This window comes from Pundamilia nyererei, unplaced genomic scaffold (assembly GCF_000239375.1).
Source record: "Pundamilia nyererei isolate P.nyererei 1_Seehausen unplaced genomic scaffold, PunNye1.0 scaffold00433, whole genome shotgun sequence".
NCBI classification, from domain to species: Eukaryota; Metazoa; Chordata; class Actinopteri; order Cichliformes; family Cichlidae; genus Pundamilia; species Pundamilia nyererei.
Genome location: NW_005187834.1, coordinates 163,729 through 178,472, shown reverse-complemented (window position 1 = coordinate 178,472; position 14,744 = coordinate 163,729). Strand labels below are relative to the sequence as shown.

The 14,744-nt window shown below is 44.7% G+C and overlaps 1 protein-coding gene across 1 annotated transcript in view; it reads left to right on the top strand.

Annotated features, from left to right (window-relative positions):
* LOC102198141 (ankyrin-2-like) overlaps positions 1-14,744 on the top strand; it is a 96,254-nt gene that overhangs the window by 7,038 nt on the left and 74,472 nt on the right. The window contains exon 2 of the mRNA XM_013916023.1: positions 12,110-12,211. Within this exon, the coding sequence (XP_013771477.1) occupies positions 12,110-12,211 (102 nt within the window). The remainder of the gene's footprint in view (positions 1-12,109; positions 12,212-14,744) is intronic.

Sequence of the window (14,744 nt, the reverse complement as noted above, 5' to 3'; positions counted from 1 at the left end):
GAGACCCTACAATAACAGGGACCCTACAATAGTACACAGTGGTGCAAGGATGTCATGGAGTCAAATGGACAGAAGAACGAACTATTTGTGTTGATCAACAAACCAAATCATTCTTAGAGATCAGATCCTGACTAATAGAGGGGTTTTTAGGAGTACTCATTTTGATGGTTGGTGATTTAAAAATCAGTGTTTTTTCCTTTAAGCCGGGGAGTATAAATAGACTTTCCCAACATTTGTGATGTGTAGGTGTCTACTCGGCTCCGTCTTGTTCCAACCACGTTTCGCCAACATTAACACCCAAAACATGGCTGACAGGTGCTTCTCTTTTCTCTTCTTTACTTTTAAATTTGAATTTATCAGGCATTATAAATTCTAATACCAGTAGCCAAAAAGCTAATATTGGCTGATACTCGATGGCTCTCTTAGAAATTGATTTGGCACTCAGCAGCGTGCTGGCAGGCTTTGAATAGATGCTTCAAATGTCTTTCATGAGTCCGTAAACTTAGTTAATCTTCCTGAATGTTAAGCATGACCAAATTAACCGATTATTATGCAGTTAAACACATAATGATAAAACACATAATGTTCCTGATTACAGCCCAGATGACATCCCAAAGAAAACAATGTTAGAGAGACTTCATTGCTTTTTCATATACTTCTCATTTGCAGCACAGTCTGGCTGTACTGGTTTGGATGTTCCTCCGACTCTCTCACCTCCATCAGAGAGTTGCATTGTTTGAAGCCACTCTCCTATTCCTATGCTTAATCTCAATCTACAGCTGCCCAACTGATGGGGTTTAGGGAGAGCTGTGTGATGTTAATCGCCCCCCCCCCCAGCTGGCTCTACATCTATATGCATCACTCTGTGTTCATGCTGACTGTATGCTGCTGCATTTCTGATATTTTACTGTAATCATCTTCACAGACAGTCTTTTAATAATCAGTTGGTTTGATATTATTCTTTTCCCAGCTGATCTCTTTATAGTAAAGGTTACATTTGATTGGTTGTCCCAGTCAAGTGTCTGTAATCGATATAGTAAGATGTTTGGTGTTTTGGTGCTTTGGTAAACAGAACAAGCAAATGCAGCTTTATTACCACTCGCTCCAGTATAGACGCTCGAGTACTGACCCAGTGTACATGGATGTTGAGTAAGCACTGCTGTTTGATGCTGAACTGGGACTACTAATATCCTAGATTAGAGCATTATAATCTGGTTGCTGTGGTATTATGGGGTGCTCATGAAAGATGCCAATCCTGTCACCATGGTAACCAGGAGAATCCACTGTAGGAATCAGTGGTCTCCTCTGGATGTGCAGTGACACACAGTAGAAATAGACACAGGATACATTAAAAGCAGTTTGTACTCATGAGTAAACCTGATTGTCCTGACCTGGGCAAATAATCATGAAAGGGTCAACCTGACATCAGGCTGTGTTGTCACAGCGATGTGGTCCAAAGTCGGAAGCTTGCCAGAGTACAGCAGATGTTAGTTTGCTTTAGTTATGCAAGGAGGAAAGATCCCCCAAAGAAGCTTAGCCCTGAGACCGAAGCTGCCTGCCACCATATCGTCTCACGGGTGTCAACAGGAAGTTCTTAATGATGCAGTCGCACTTCTCAGAATCTGCTCAGTGATGTTTACATCAAAAGCATCGTTGGCTGTACCCACCACCACAGACCACCACAGACCACAGACCACCACAAACCACCACAGACGACCACAGACCACCACAGTCCACCACAGACCACCACAGTCCACCACAGACCACCACAAACCACCACAGACCACCACAGACCACAAACCACCACAGACCACCACAGACCACCACAGTCCACCACAGACCACAAACCACCACAGTCCACCACAGTCCATCACAGACCACCACAGACCACAGACCACCACAGACTACCACAGTCCACCACAGACCACAAACCACCACAGTCCATCACAGACCACCACAAACCACCACAGACGACCACAGACCACAGACCACAGTCCACCACAGACCACCACAAACCACCACAGACCACCACAGACCACAAACCACCACAGACCACAGGCCACTCTTTCTGCTATCCAAACACATATTATCACGTACCTGTGCTGTTTACTGTCCTTTTTACACATTACAGTATATGGAGGAAGTGGGTTAGAAGCACAAATGTGTTTGTATGATAAACAATCATTATAGATGTGAGGTGTGGTAGTGATCAAGGGATGGTTGTTTGCATATTTACCATGAAGTTTGTGCTGTTTCATTGTATTTTGAGAGTCTCTGTTTAACATCAGGGAGGAGACGTAGAAGTCAGCCCTCTGAAGCTCTGTCGAGCCAGATGATGAGAAAGCTGATTTTGTAGAACTCAGAGTACTTTACAGACGTAAGAAATAACCATGTTTTCTTTACTGTTGAACCACTTATCTTGGTGCAAACTGGTCCCCGTTTGTACTCATAAGATTTATTGTATTAATGTTAATCATCTGATAAATCTACCAGACGGCTGGGAGACTGAGTGAGCTAACAAACTGCTGCAGTAACATGAACTTTACTATCACCATCATATGCCTTATCATGTTTGACTTATATTAATATTTTCAAATATATCTCCAGGTCTGCATGTTTGCTGATTTTGAAGAGTGAGCTTAATAAATTTTTCTTGAAAGTTTTCAGCCTCCATTAGGTCTGTTTTCTTAGATGCTAGCTGAATATTACTCTGTGTTCAACATTAGCACCTTTTTCTGCAGTGCAGTGGGAGTTTTTCTGTCACGGCTGAGCTGAGCGATAATTTGAATTCACTGTCAGGACTAAGAAGTAAAAACTAGAGGACGTGGACCCCAGACAAAGCAATGGGGTGCCAATAGATGTTATATTAGTGTTACTAGCTGGAGGCTGGGTGTTGTCTTTGCATCTCCATCAGATTCTCTACCTCACCAAACACATTCCCTTCTCATCTCTTAAACAGCGCTGTGGGCGTTTGGTTGTTATTTTAGGCAAGCTCACCTTCCCTCCGATAACATTTTCCTCTCTGTTTTGCTTTTTTTGAGATGCCTGGCTGAAATGAAATTGTACTCACACATATTTAATTAAACAGAGCTAGGGTCAAAACCCACTGAGGTAATCCTCCCCCCGTCTGGATCCAGGCCAGGCAGCAGCACTGACAAATACAAGTGGATACAGGCTGGGAGCACCAGAGGTGATCCACATGAACCAGGGCGAGAAGTTTGAATCCTGTGTGTTTGCAACCGTATGTGAAAAAGTGGGCATCCATTAGACGACAGCTGTGACGACATCTGTGTTTCGTTTGAGGTGCTGTAGTTGTAGATTTTTTACACATCTTTGAAATATTTATATTTGAAATATTAGGAGACGCACTTGTGCAAAGGTAATATTAAAAGGTTGTAGCAGAAAGTAAGATATAAGACAAAAATCAGAGTACAGTGTTATATGAAAATAGTAATAATACAAGAGTGTGTAGACTTCTTACTGGCTAAACGTGACATATGGCATGTACAGTAACATTAACAGTCTGAGCTGCTTTTTTGAGTCCTCTTGTTACCCAGCGGGGAATTCCCCAACACTGACTCCTGATTGGACAGACGGGCTTTACAGATGTTGCAGGAATATGCCCAGTGCTTAATACTACAACATCTGGCCCATAAAACCACCTCGTTGTGACCAGACAGTGACAGCAGCACGTCCAGGACCAAGGCCTCGATCTACTTTAGGTTCAGGGTCACTGGTGTTTTCTTCCAGCGTATCATAAAACAACACTTGTTTGTTTTGTTGTCACTGCATGTCAGTTTATACTGACTTTCTTATTAACTCTAAAAGGCTGCTTGCGCTGGAGGAAATTTGGTCCTCGCTTTGCTTTGTACTTGCAGTTGCCAAGGAAACCAGTATCATCCACACTGTCAAAAGTCATTCAATGGTGTCCTCTCACAGGAACTCACTTTACATTTGAATCAGCAGTGGCCCACTTCTTCAACTGAAATAAATCTCACATTTGTCACACACTACAAACCATCTGGAGGTAAACACATTTTCCATCAGCATTATTTTGATAGATGATGGGAATTAGTAGGTAAACCAAGCTGGCTTCCATCGGCTGTGACACCTGTGTTTCATTCAGATGTCGGTCCAGCCTGTCAGACTCGTCTTTGGTAAAGGAGACATCCATATCTGTCAGTGTTACTAAGGTCTGACACTGCAGAAGACTTTCTGCAGGTTTCTCATTTTGAAGCAAAATCTAAGCATAAACCTTATCTACATCTTTGTTTCCATAGCAACACAACCCTCCTGTGTCTATAGTTCATAGTTTATTTTGAAAGCAGTTGTGTAGCTTGTTTTTTATGGACACACAGTGTCGTCCACACCTCTAACTGAGATCTGTTTATCACTGATGGATACAAGCTGAATATGTTCAATATTTAATCCCAGATCTGTGCTTCAGTACCTGACTGCACCCTATACTGCATCACGTTCGTCTGTTAGACTGTATGTGCTTTTGCACGGCAGTTCATTTATAAGCTAACATTAAGCTGCTGGGTCTCTTGTGTTTGTTTTCATTTGTCAACGCACTGATGATACCTGATGCTGGTTCTACCTGAGACCAGTTTGGTGGTTTCCACTGTTATCATAGAGGCAGCCCTGGTTGTGAGTCCACCTGGGGCGATCGTGGCTCAAGAGTTGGGAGTTCGCCTTGTAATCGGAAGGTTGCCGGTTCGAGCCCCGGCTCGGACGGTCTCGGCCGTTGTGTCCTTGGGCAAGACACTTCACCTACCGACTACTGGTGTTGGCCAGAAGGGCCGATGGCACGATATGGCAGCCTCGCTTCTGTCAGTCCCAGGGCAGCTGTAGCTGCCTCCACCAGTGTGTGAATGTGTGTTTGACTGGGTGTGCAAAGTGCTTTGGGGTCCCTAGGGGGGACTAGTAAAAGTGCTATACAAATACAGGCCATTTACCACCTCTTGCCCGGACTTTGCATCTCTCCCTGTGCTTCTCTTAGTGCTCTTACTTTATTCGATTTTTTTATTTGAGTTAACTGATGTTTGGTTGTGGTTGTAAATATGAGTTTGAACAGTTGTTCTCTGTGACAGTCCAGCCACCTGCCCAGGGTGTAGCCTGCCTCTCACACTAAGACACCTGAGACAGGCTCCAGTCCCACTGTGACCTTGAACTTGAGATGGATGGATGGATGGATGGATGGATGGATGGATGGATGGATGGATGAATGGGTGGATGGATGGATGGATGGATTGATGGATGGTTGAATGGATTGTTGGATGGATGGTTGGATGGATGGATTGATGGATGGTTGAATGGATTGTTGGATGGATGGATGGTTGGATGGTTGAAGGATGGATGGTTGGATGGATGGGTGGTTGGATGGATGAATGGTTGGATGGATGGATGGTTGAATGGATTGTTGGATGGATGGTTGAATGGATGGATGGTTGGATGGATGGATGGTTGGATGGTTGAATGGATGGTTGAATGGATGGATGGTTGGATGGATGGATGGTTGGATGGTTGAATGGATGGTTGAATGGATGGATGGTTGGATGGTTGAAGGATGGATGGTTGGATGGATGGGTGGTTGGATGGATGAATGGTTGAATGGTTGGATGGATGGATGGATGGTTGAATGGATGGTTGAATGGATGGTTGGATGGATGGTTGGATGGATGGATGGATGGATGGATGGTTGGATGGTTGAATGGATGGATGGCTGGATGGATGGTTGAATGGTTGAATGGTTGGATGGATGGATGGTTGAATGGATGAATGGTTGGATGGATGAATGGATGGATGGATGGATGGATGAATGGTTGGATGGATGGATGGATGGATGGATGGATGGATGGATGGTTGAATGGCTGGATGGTTGAATGGTTTCATGGATGAATGGTTGGATGGATGGATGGATGGTTGAATGGATGGATGGTTGAATGGTTTCATGGATGAATGGTTGGATGGATGGATGGATGGTTGAATGGATGGATGGTTGGATGGATGTATGGATGGATGGTTGAATGGATGGATCGTTGGATGGTTGAATGGTTGGATGGATGAATGGTTGGATGGATGGATGGTTGAATGGATGGATGGATGAATGGATGGATGGATGTATGGATGGATGGTTGAATGGATGGATGGTTGGATGGTTGAATGGTTGGATGGATGAATGGTTGGATGGATGGATGGTTGAATGGATGAATGGTTGGATGTATGGATGAATGGTTGGATGGATGGATGTATGGATGGATGGTTGAATGGATGGTTGGATGGTTGAATGGATGGTTGAATGGATGGATGGATGTATGTATGGATGGATGGATGGTTGGATGTATGGATGGATTAAAGAGGGGTGTGTGGGGATTTTTAATGGCTACACTTTGTGCAGACCAAGTGTTCCTTCAGCTACCTCCTGTGTTTCACGTACACACAGAAGCATGTAGATTACATCTTTCCCCACTGCAGTAACATAAAGTAGTACAAGTGGCTTTACTCCCCGCCCCCCTCCCTCCCACAGATAGTGAGCCATATGGCGGATGGCAGATTAAAAATGTTTGTGCCTGCCCTGCCCATTGGATTACCAGCCCACTAATGGGGTATGAGTGTGTGTGAGACTGGGGGTGGGGGATTCTGCAGACCTTAGAGATAAAGAAAAGTACTGACTTTCCTGCGTGGCCTGTTTAAGTGTGCTTGAACAGGTAGTTGTAACTCTGGCTTTGTTTCTTTGTAACATATTTACCCATGAAGTCATTTTTTGTCCTCCTAAATGAATGAATGACAGTAAAAAAAAAATACCCTCATTAAGTAAGTTACAGGAGGAGAAGTGAAACTGAGAAGTGTTTTGGATCTAACTGCAGATGTTTCAATAAGGTCAGGATTCATTTTCCACTTCCACGAGTGTGCTCGGGTCCACAGATGGTTTCTGACTCACTCTTTGTTACTCCGGTAATTAAAGGCCTTGTGCTGATAAATATCCCAGTTCTTCTATTGCCCAGGTGTAGCTAATAATATATAGCTTCGGCAGTTTTTTATGAACTTAACTCTTCAAAGGCCGCTCATCGAAATACTTGGTGACGAGTGTGAAGCAGCAGGAAAATATGTTTGCCCCTCATAGTACTGGATTTCCTGGATATGCTCCAAATTGCTCAGATTGGACTGGTTTTCACTTTTTGAAGGATCCACTTCACTGGCCATGTTCCTCACCATTCATTTAAATGATTTCTTTCTAGTCAGTCTCTAATCATTCATTCATAGAAAACCCCAGAGCTCCTTCTCATGGGCTTGCACTGGCTGTCCACAATGAGAGGTCTTTCTCCCTACGCTAACATATTCAGCGAATCCAAATGGTTTAGCTGATCTGTTTAACAGTGGGATTATTGTGTGAGTCGTGACCTAGAGGAGTGCAAAGAGAATGAGGACATTTACCTCCCTGATGTCCCACACAAGGACTCAAATATGCACACGGAGAACACAACACGGCCACGTCTGAAGCTTCTGTTAGACAGCACACCGTTAATTGTGCTGCCATGAAAAGGTCTGTGTGGCTTTTAATTTGCATTCAGTCCATCAGGATCAATACGTCGCTGCTCTGGGCTACAGGCTGACATAGACCTGTATTAGGACAACACTGTGTCTGCTTCCATTAAACAGTGATTGAAGTAAAGGTTGGAGACCACGGTGCCACAGAAAAGTCACCGAGGGGGAGGGACGAGTGTAAAAATCCCTCGTGTGAGCTTCAGCTTCAGTTTGTGTGGGTTTAATCTGACTACAGTGTTCTGGGCCGACGATCTAAGTAGTGACAAACGGTCAGTGTGCTGCCCTCAACAGTTTTTGATCCAGGACAGCACTGTAGCGCATGTCCACCCAGCATGCACCGGAAAAGTTTCATTTCCACTATGATGATGGTATGTAGGAGAAGGTCACATCAGGCTGTGCTGCAACACAACCAGTCTATCTATGGCCCTGAAACTGATTGTGCGCTGTTATGTAGTGATAGAGAATAGTGGGCGGAGCTTCTTTGATGCCTCACAATGTCCAAAGAAAAATACACTGGCTCACAGGAGCAGTTAATATGAACACATGATAAACACCTGTAGCTCTCGTGGAGCACACCGGAGCTCGGACGCTCTCGTGACGCCACGTTAACATGTTGTTGTTGTTTTAGGCTCTTTCCAAACACAGTCAAGTGGAAGCTGCAGAGGTTTTTATCACTTTTAGTGGAAAACAAACATATATTAACAGAAATTAGGCCCATGTTTGCCTCATAATGCTTGCCGTGTCTGCGGTGGTCCTGCCTTGTTTAGCATGCCACCCAATCACCACCACCCTCTCCTCCCTCGTCATGCATAGCTGGGCTGGTGGGTGTAAAAATAGCCGGGTTGGAGGGGGTGGAGTACGAGGGGTTGTTAGTCAATGCTCATTGAGTTGGATGCTTTAATGAGGAAACAGTAGCTCTCTGCACAGGCGTCCAGTCAAGTGGTGCAACCAGGACAGGACCTCGTCCTGCTGTATGGTAGCCTGTAAGCTTTTAGGGGAGGGGGAGGAGGGACGGGGATTATCAAAGTGATTAACTCACTTAGAGTCCTTTACATTCTGATGAAAGAGACTTATATAAGTTGAACCATGGGCAACACAGCCGTGTGTAAGGTGTGTGGCTCAGACAAGGGCCTGAGGACGGCTGGGAGCCCGGCTCACCTGGACCTGAATGCTTTGCCAGACTTCTACTGCATGGAGCATTTTCCTGTGCAGCGTCCTCTGATCCTGGTAAGAGCTCACATTCAAAGCAGACTCTGTGTTTGCCTTTGAGTTGGATGTAAACAGATATGGACAGATATGTGTCTCTGTTGGTGTGCACATGGTTTGTGCTCTCTTCAAAGGCCAGTGTGACAGTTGTGTTCATAAAGTGTCCCGGCACAGCAGCATGTGGGCTCTTGTATCTCATTTGAAAAGCAATGTAATCACTTCAGCAGCTGTTGGGAACACAAGACCAGAAAATATCACTTCTTCAGTCTGGGGTCAGTTTTAGTGCGTGAACGTTTGCTGTGTCAGTGAAACAGTTTGTTTGTGTCTTCATTCAGTGACTCGTGCAATAAGTGCGTCTCAACGGGCTTTGCAGCGCTCTAACACCGAGGTGGAAACATGAATGCACTCTGGTTCCTAATGTGTTTGCTGACAGTGGAAATTTAGTTTGGATTGAATCATCAAAGGCTCGTTTTGTCAGCTGTGAGTAGGTGACTGCACAAGTCTTTGGAGCTCTGCCTTTGTTTGAAAGCTAAACCCTCAGATTGAGATCAGCTGTGTTGCTATAAACACACGGTTCCTAATATTTTCACCCCTGTCGAGCCATCGAGTGATTCCTCCTGCTGTTCTGATATATAGGTTTCATGTTATGATTAAGGTAATCACTCCTGCATGACCTTACACTGACCCTTTTCTCCAGGAGCACAAGTGGACGACACTTCATAGCAGAACATTCCCACTGGTCCTGCTCAGTTTGGGTGTCGAGGGTTCGGTTTTCCTCAGGTTTGTCGCAGAGCAAAGGAATATGTGTCTGACAGAACTACAGCAGCAGCTTTATGCTCGCGTGGAACCATTTTGGTAACTTTTATATTTATTTGGCAAATTCTGGTCAGTTTCTCAAACAGCTGCAGAGCGCCAACTCAACTGAACACCACTCAGCTGTTCATCCACACCTGAAGGAGGAGGACGCTCTTTCCATGATGGAAATCATAATGAATCTATCCAGTCAACACCTCCACTCTGCAGGCTTTTAGCATCTTTGAGGGCCTTGTTTTGGTTTATTTACTGTTTGGCTTCAATGCTGCTCTTTACTTTCTGTTTGTCTCATAAATGTGTTTTATACAACAGCAACCTTCCATGTCTGTGACACACATCCTGTTTTTAGACGTGGACAGCTCGGAAAGGTCCTACCACGTCCTCCTGCTGCTTTAACAGAGAGCGGTTTATGCTCCAGGTCCTACATTGGTGATGTTAACACGTGTAGGCAAAGATTTGATTGGCTGGAAACAGTCGTGTTCAGTTCAGCTACCATTAATCATGATAGTGATGAAACATCAGACTGATGACTGTGTCAGAATGTAATGCCGGTCCGTTCATGCCAACGCGACCACCACCAGGTGTTGATGTGTCAGCGGCACAAGCAGAGCAGCACCAGGGTGAGGTGCAGTTGCTAATAAACACAGATACTGTTGTTCCATCCAGCTAGAAATAGAATTTGTTCCTTCATTCAATGTCAAGCTAATGTTTGTGTTTATTTATAAGCCTTGTTTTTGATCCTGGCTAAATGTGCTCACTAATAAAATCACAATCTGGAGGTTAGTTGGGTCAGTTTAGGTTAAATAGCTGCTTAGTAGGAGATGACTCCACCTCTTCATAACTGTTTTATTTTTCACTGCCTAACTTTAGTGTTTACATAATCAGTTCTCACACATGAAGGCCAAACTCCTTATTGGATTTTTAAAAAGTAGTAAAAACGTCTAGTTTTCAGCTGCCTTTTAGTTAGTTTTAGGGTCCAAAGTGAATCAGCGGGGCTTGGAAAACGAACAGCCACAGTTTGAAGGAATGACCACTAATAACGTTTCTAAGAGAACAGGATGAGTTAGCGAGCGTCGTGTAATGTTCAACATTTAGAAATCGTTCAAAAGGAAGCAAGTGTTTTTGGCTTCATCTGAAACAGCCTCGTCACTATGGTTACCGTGTCACTATGCTTGTCTCCATGGTAACTGGAAGGGGTATGGATGCTCCCAGCCTTAGCACGAGCAGCTCACAGTATTCGTGTTGGGGACAGTTTGCATTGTTGAGCTCCTGGCACTCTGCAGGTGCTGGTGCATGAGCAGGAAGAGCCTCGTGCTGTCGTGAAGACACGAGCGTCAGTGAGAACAGACACGGTGTCGGTGATGTTGTCACCGACAGCAGCTTCATGCAGCTGCAGCTTGTGTCCGACGGCTGCTGCAGTTCCCACCTTCTCTCCGGCGTTTCTCATTCAAAGCCTCGCTCGTCTGAAGGTCCTGTTGGTCTTCATGTCGCTATAGCAACCAGCCAGCGGCAGAGATGATTAGGGCATGATGTGTGTCGGCAGCCCGACGTGAGGATGCTATCAGGCTTCACTGTGTGAACATGAAGACGCGTATCTAAGCTTCTCTTTACTGTGCTTTTATTCAGAAAATTAAACTGGGGAAGAAATCTGAGATTTTACAGCAACACAGATTTAAGTGTTAACAATATATTTTACAGTGATATATCATTTTATTAGTGATAGATTGTAAGTTGCTTTAATTTCCCTGTGGTAGAGAGCATCTCTGGGTCGTATATACTACTGAATATTTGATTTGATGAAATGGGGACTAGTTCTAGATCGGACGCCAGCACGGCGTGGGGAGAGAAAGTGATGCAGTGCAGTTCCCTGCAGTAGCCAGGTGGTAGTTGGCTGCAGGTGAGCTGGAAACATCAAGGCTGTGTCTGAAGCGGGTATCACTGCTGCAGTGTCAGTGCTCGTTCTCTCTGTGCTTCACTTGTCTGTGCAAACTTTGATGGCTAACAATAGATCCTCCCCCTGAAAACAAGCAGTGTCAGAGAAACAGCAGTGCTGCATTTGACCCCTGAACTCCTCTAACACAATCTGAGTGCAGCAAACATCAGCAGTGTTTTTCTGCAGCGGGAGCAGAGAGCTTGATTTAACTTTGGTGGAGGACAATGCTGAATCACTCCTCACAGGGCTGGTCTGTTTCCAACTGCATCAGCATCCAAGAACAGGGAATGTCCTCCACAGCAGGGACGCTTCTGCGCACTGAGGGAGGGGGGCAAATGCACTGATGATATTTTGTGCAGTGGGATTTTTAGCACTAATAATTTAGACTTTTTATGGAAAACTTAAAAATAGATCATTGCTATTGATGAAGGCACAAAAGCCTTTTGCAGACTAGGTGTGTTTCTTTAAATGCAAACATAATTACTGAAGGATGGCGTTCCAGGGGCCTCGTGTTGTCTTTAGACATGAACAGGAGTCTGTGTGCGATGTTCTCAGGCAGCCAATCAAGTATGTGTTTTGTAAAGTGTGCTTCTTCTCTGTTTCTTCCAGTCGGACAGTAACACAAGTTTCCTGCGAGCGGCCAGAGCGGGGAACGTTGACAAGGTTTTGGAATACCTGAAAGGGGGCGTGGACATCAGTACCTGCAATCAGGTAGGAAAACACAGACACATCCACACAAGCAGATCTGCTGTCTATCTACACCAATGGCTGCACAGTGTGGACAAAAAAGAACATCCATCAGGCTTTTGCCTTGGTGCATGCTGGGTAGTTTTTACTTTTTGTCCAACTGCCAATATATTAGGGATGCACCGATACCGATACGTGCATCCCTACAATATATTGATTGTTTCTACTGAATTGGTGTTTCTGATCGATTTGGCTTCTCTGTAAGAATTAAAAATGGCAAGAGTCTGTAAGCTTAAGCACAAAACTTCACCAAGTAGCTTCTGTGGGTTTGTCTCTAAACACAATCAGAATTTCAGCAGCGCTGATGTCAGAGAGCAGGAGACAGATTCATAGTTGTTGTAGGTGAGACCGCTTTGACTGCTCTGCCGCGGCTCGTAGGTCACACATATTTACCTGTTTACCAAATAAACTATGTAAATTTGACCCACTGTCACAGGAAACCGTGTCAGTGGTGACTCACAACCACTGCCCCGCCCCACAACAGTGATCCTGAAACTGCTGTTATGTATGCTTGGAGCGAGTTAGCATGTTGTCCCTTATCTTTGCATTTCAAAATCCAGTGGCCACGCCCCTTTCTATACATAGTCTGGTTCCAGGTGTTACCTGCCATGTGTAGCTTATTAGGTTGGAAAGGTGACCCGTATGTTTCAAAGGTGTTTGCTGCCTTCCCCACATACGAGGCCCCCTGCTGCCTGTGTCGTCTCAGCACTGTTGGTGATGCGTTGGACAAACAAACAAAAATAATGAGCCCAGTGCTTGTTGTTATTGTTTACTACACATGAATCCTTCTTGGGTTGTTCCAGCAGGTTGTGATAATCTTTCTTCTGTTATTGTATAATCAAATAATGTCCCTTCATTCCTGTGAGGGAGAAGTTTGATCCGAGGGAAGTGCTTTATTTAGGTCCGGTCATTATCTGCTCTCATGTATCAGGATTCCAGCCGTGGATGAGAGACTGAAAGCTGATAGGACGTAAACGGTCCTGCCCTGGCAACGGTCATAATGAGCAACACAGTAAACAGAAGTCACACAGAAATGGAAGATTGGCTGGTGTCCATGTTGTGTGAAGATGTTTGGCGTGACGTTGCCGTGGATCACTTTGACATTTGACATTACACTGTGTCTCTCTCGTAGCGTGTGCTGCTGCTGCTGCTGCTGCTGCTGTCAAGAACTTGACTGAGTGGCAAAGGCCAAACGCAGCTTCAATGTTCTGAAGTAAATACACAAAACTAAACATCAGTCAAATGTGAACATCTCTGTATCCATGTCAAGAGACATGCAGCAAATGCTCGTCTCTTGCTTTCTACAAACGAGACATTGATCCAGCATCAAACACTGAGTGCTGCTGAATCGCTGTCTGCTCCTCACACTGTGGATGTGTCACTGTGTAAAACCTTGTAGATTGTGTGATTTTTGGCGTCACAAACCTTGGATTTGATGAACTGAAAGGTTCTGGGCGCTCGCTGCTGTGACTAGCCGACTATCAGCAGAAGCTCAGGATTGGGCCTCGATAAAGTTTACGGCTGATTTTTGCCAATTCTGCAGTCCAATGTGAACATTCACACTCACGTTAACATTCAGAGGATTTGGCACAGTTTCATTTTCCAACAAACCCTCCAGGAAGTATCACCCAACATAAAGTTATAAAAGTTTTTGCATATTTCAGTTGCTGTGGACAAAACGAGGCGAGAGATGTTAGTGATGGAGAAGTGGTTGGAGCGGTCATGGAGCAGGACAAAGGGTGGGTGTAACAGGAAGAAAGGGCTCTCTGAGGTCATGGGCTGTTGTAACATCAGCTGATGCTCAACAGAAGTGCAAAAAGAAGCGAGCAGATGCAGTTAAATGTTTGTACACAGGAGATTATCAACTCAGAGAACTGTTTTCTATTTGACATCCTTTGTTATTGTCCTTTGGGCAAAAGTAACCGAAAACCCTTCATCTCTGCGATCTGATTGGCCACGCGTCTTAAAAAAAGGAAAAGCTGTTGGCTGTCTACCTGTATACGTTCGTATTTGTTTGAGACAAGTGATTCAAAAACAGCAGGACTAAAGCTGAAATGCATATTCCTCTCTGCTACTGCTACAGCTGTGGAAAACCTGTATAACCTTGTATAGGGGTCCCAGATGGCCATTAGCTTCAGGGGGCTATCTGATGATAGGGGTGGGGGTGAAAATGGAGTGGTTATTTTTAGACACATTCGGCTCAGCGATAGTACCCGGCCTTCATAGCCTCTGGTTGGGATGCTCAAGGGAGGATGATCCATCTTACTGACAGCCTTCACTCCTCACATGGGCAGCAACACCGGAGGAGCTGGTGACCTGGAGGTAGGGCTGGGCGATATGACCCAAAATTCATATCTCTATATTTTTTAGCTGGATGGCGATATAAGATATATATCTCGATATTTTTTTAAAGCCATAAAGTAAGAACAAAAAGAGAGTTCTTAGTCACACTGTGTCCCAGATGTCACACAGGCACTTTTATAACATAGAGCGTAGA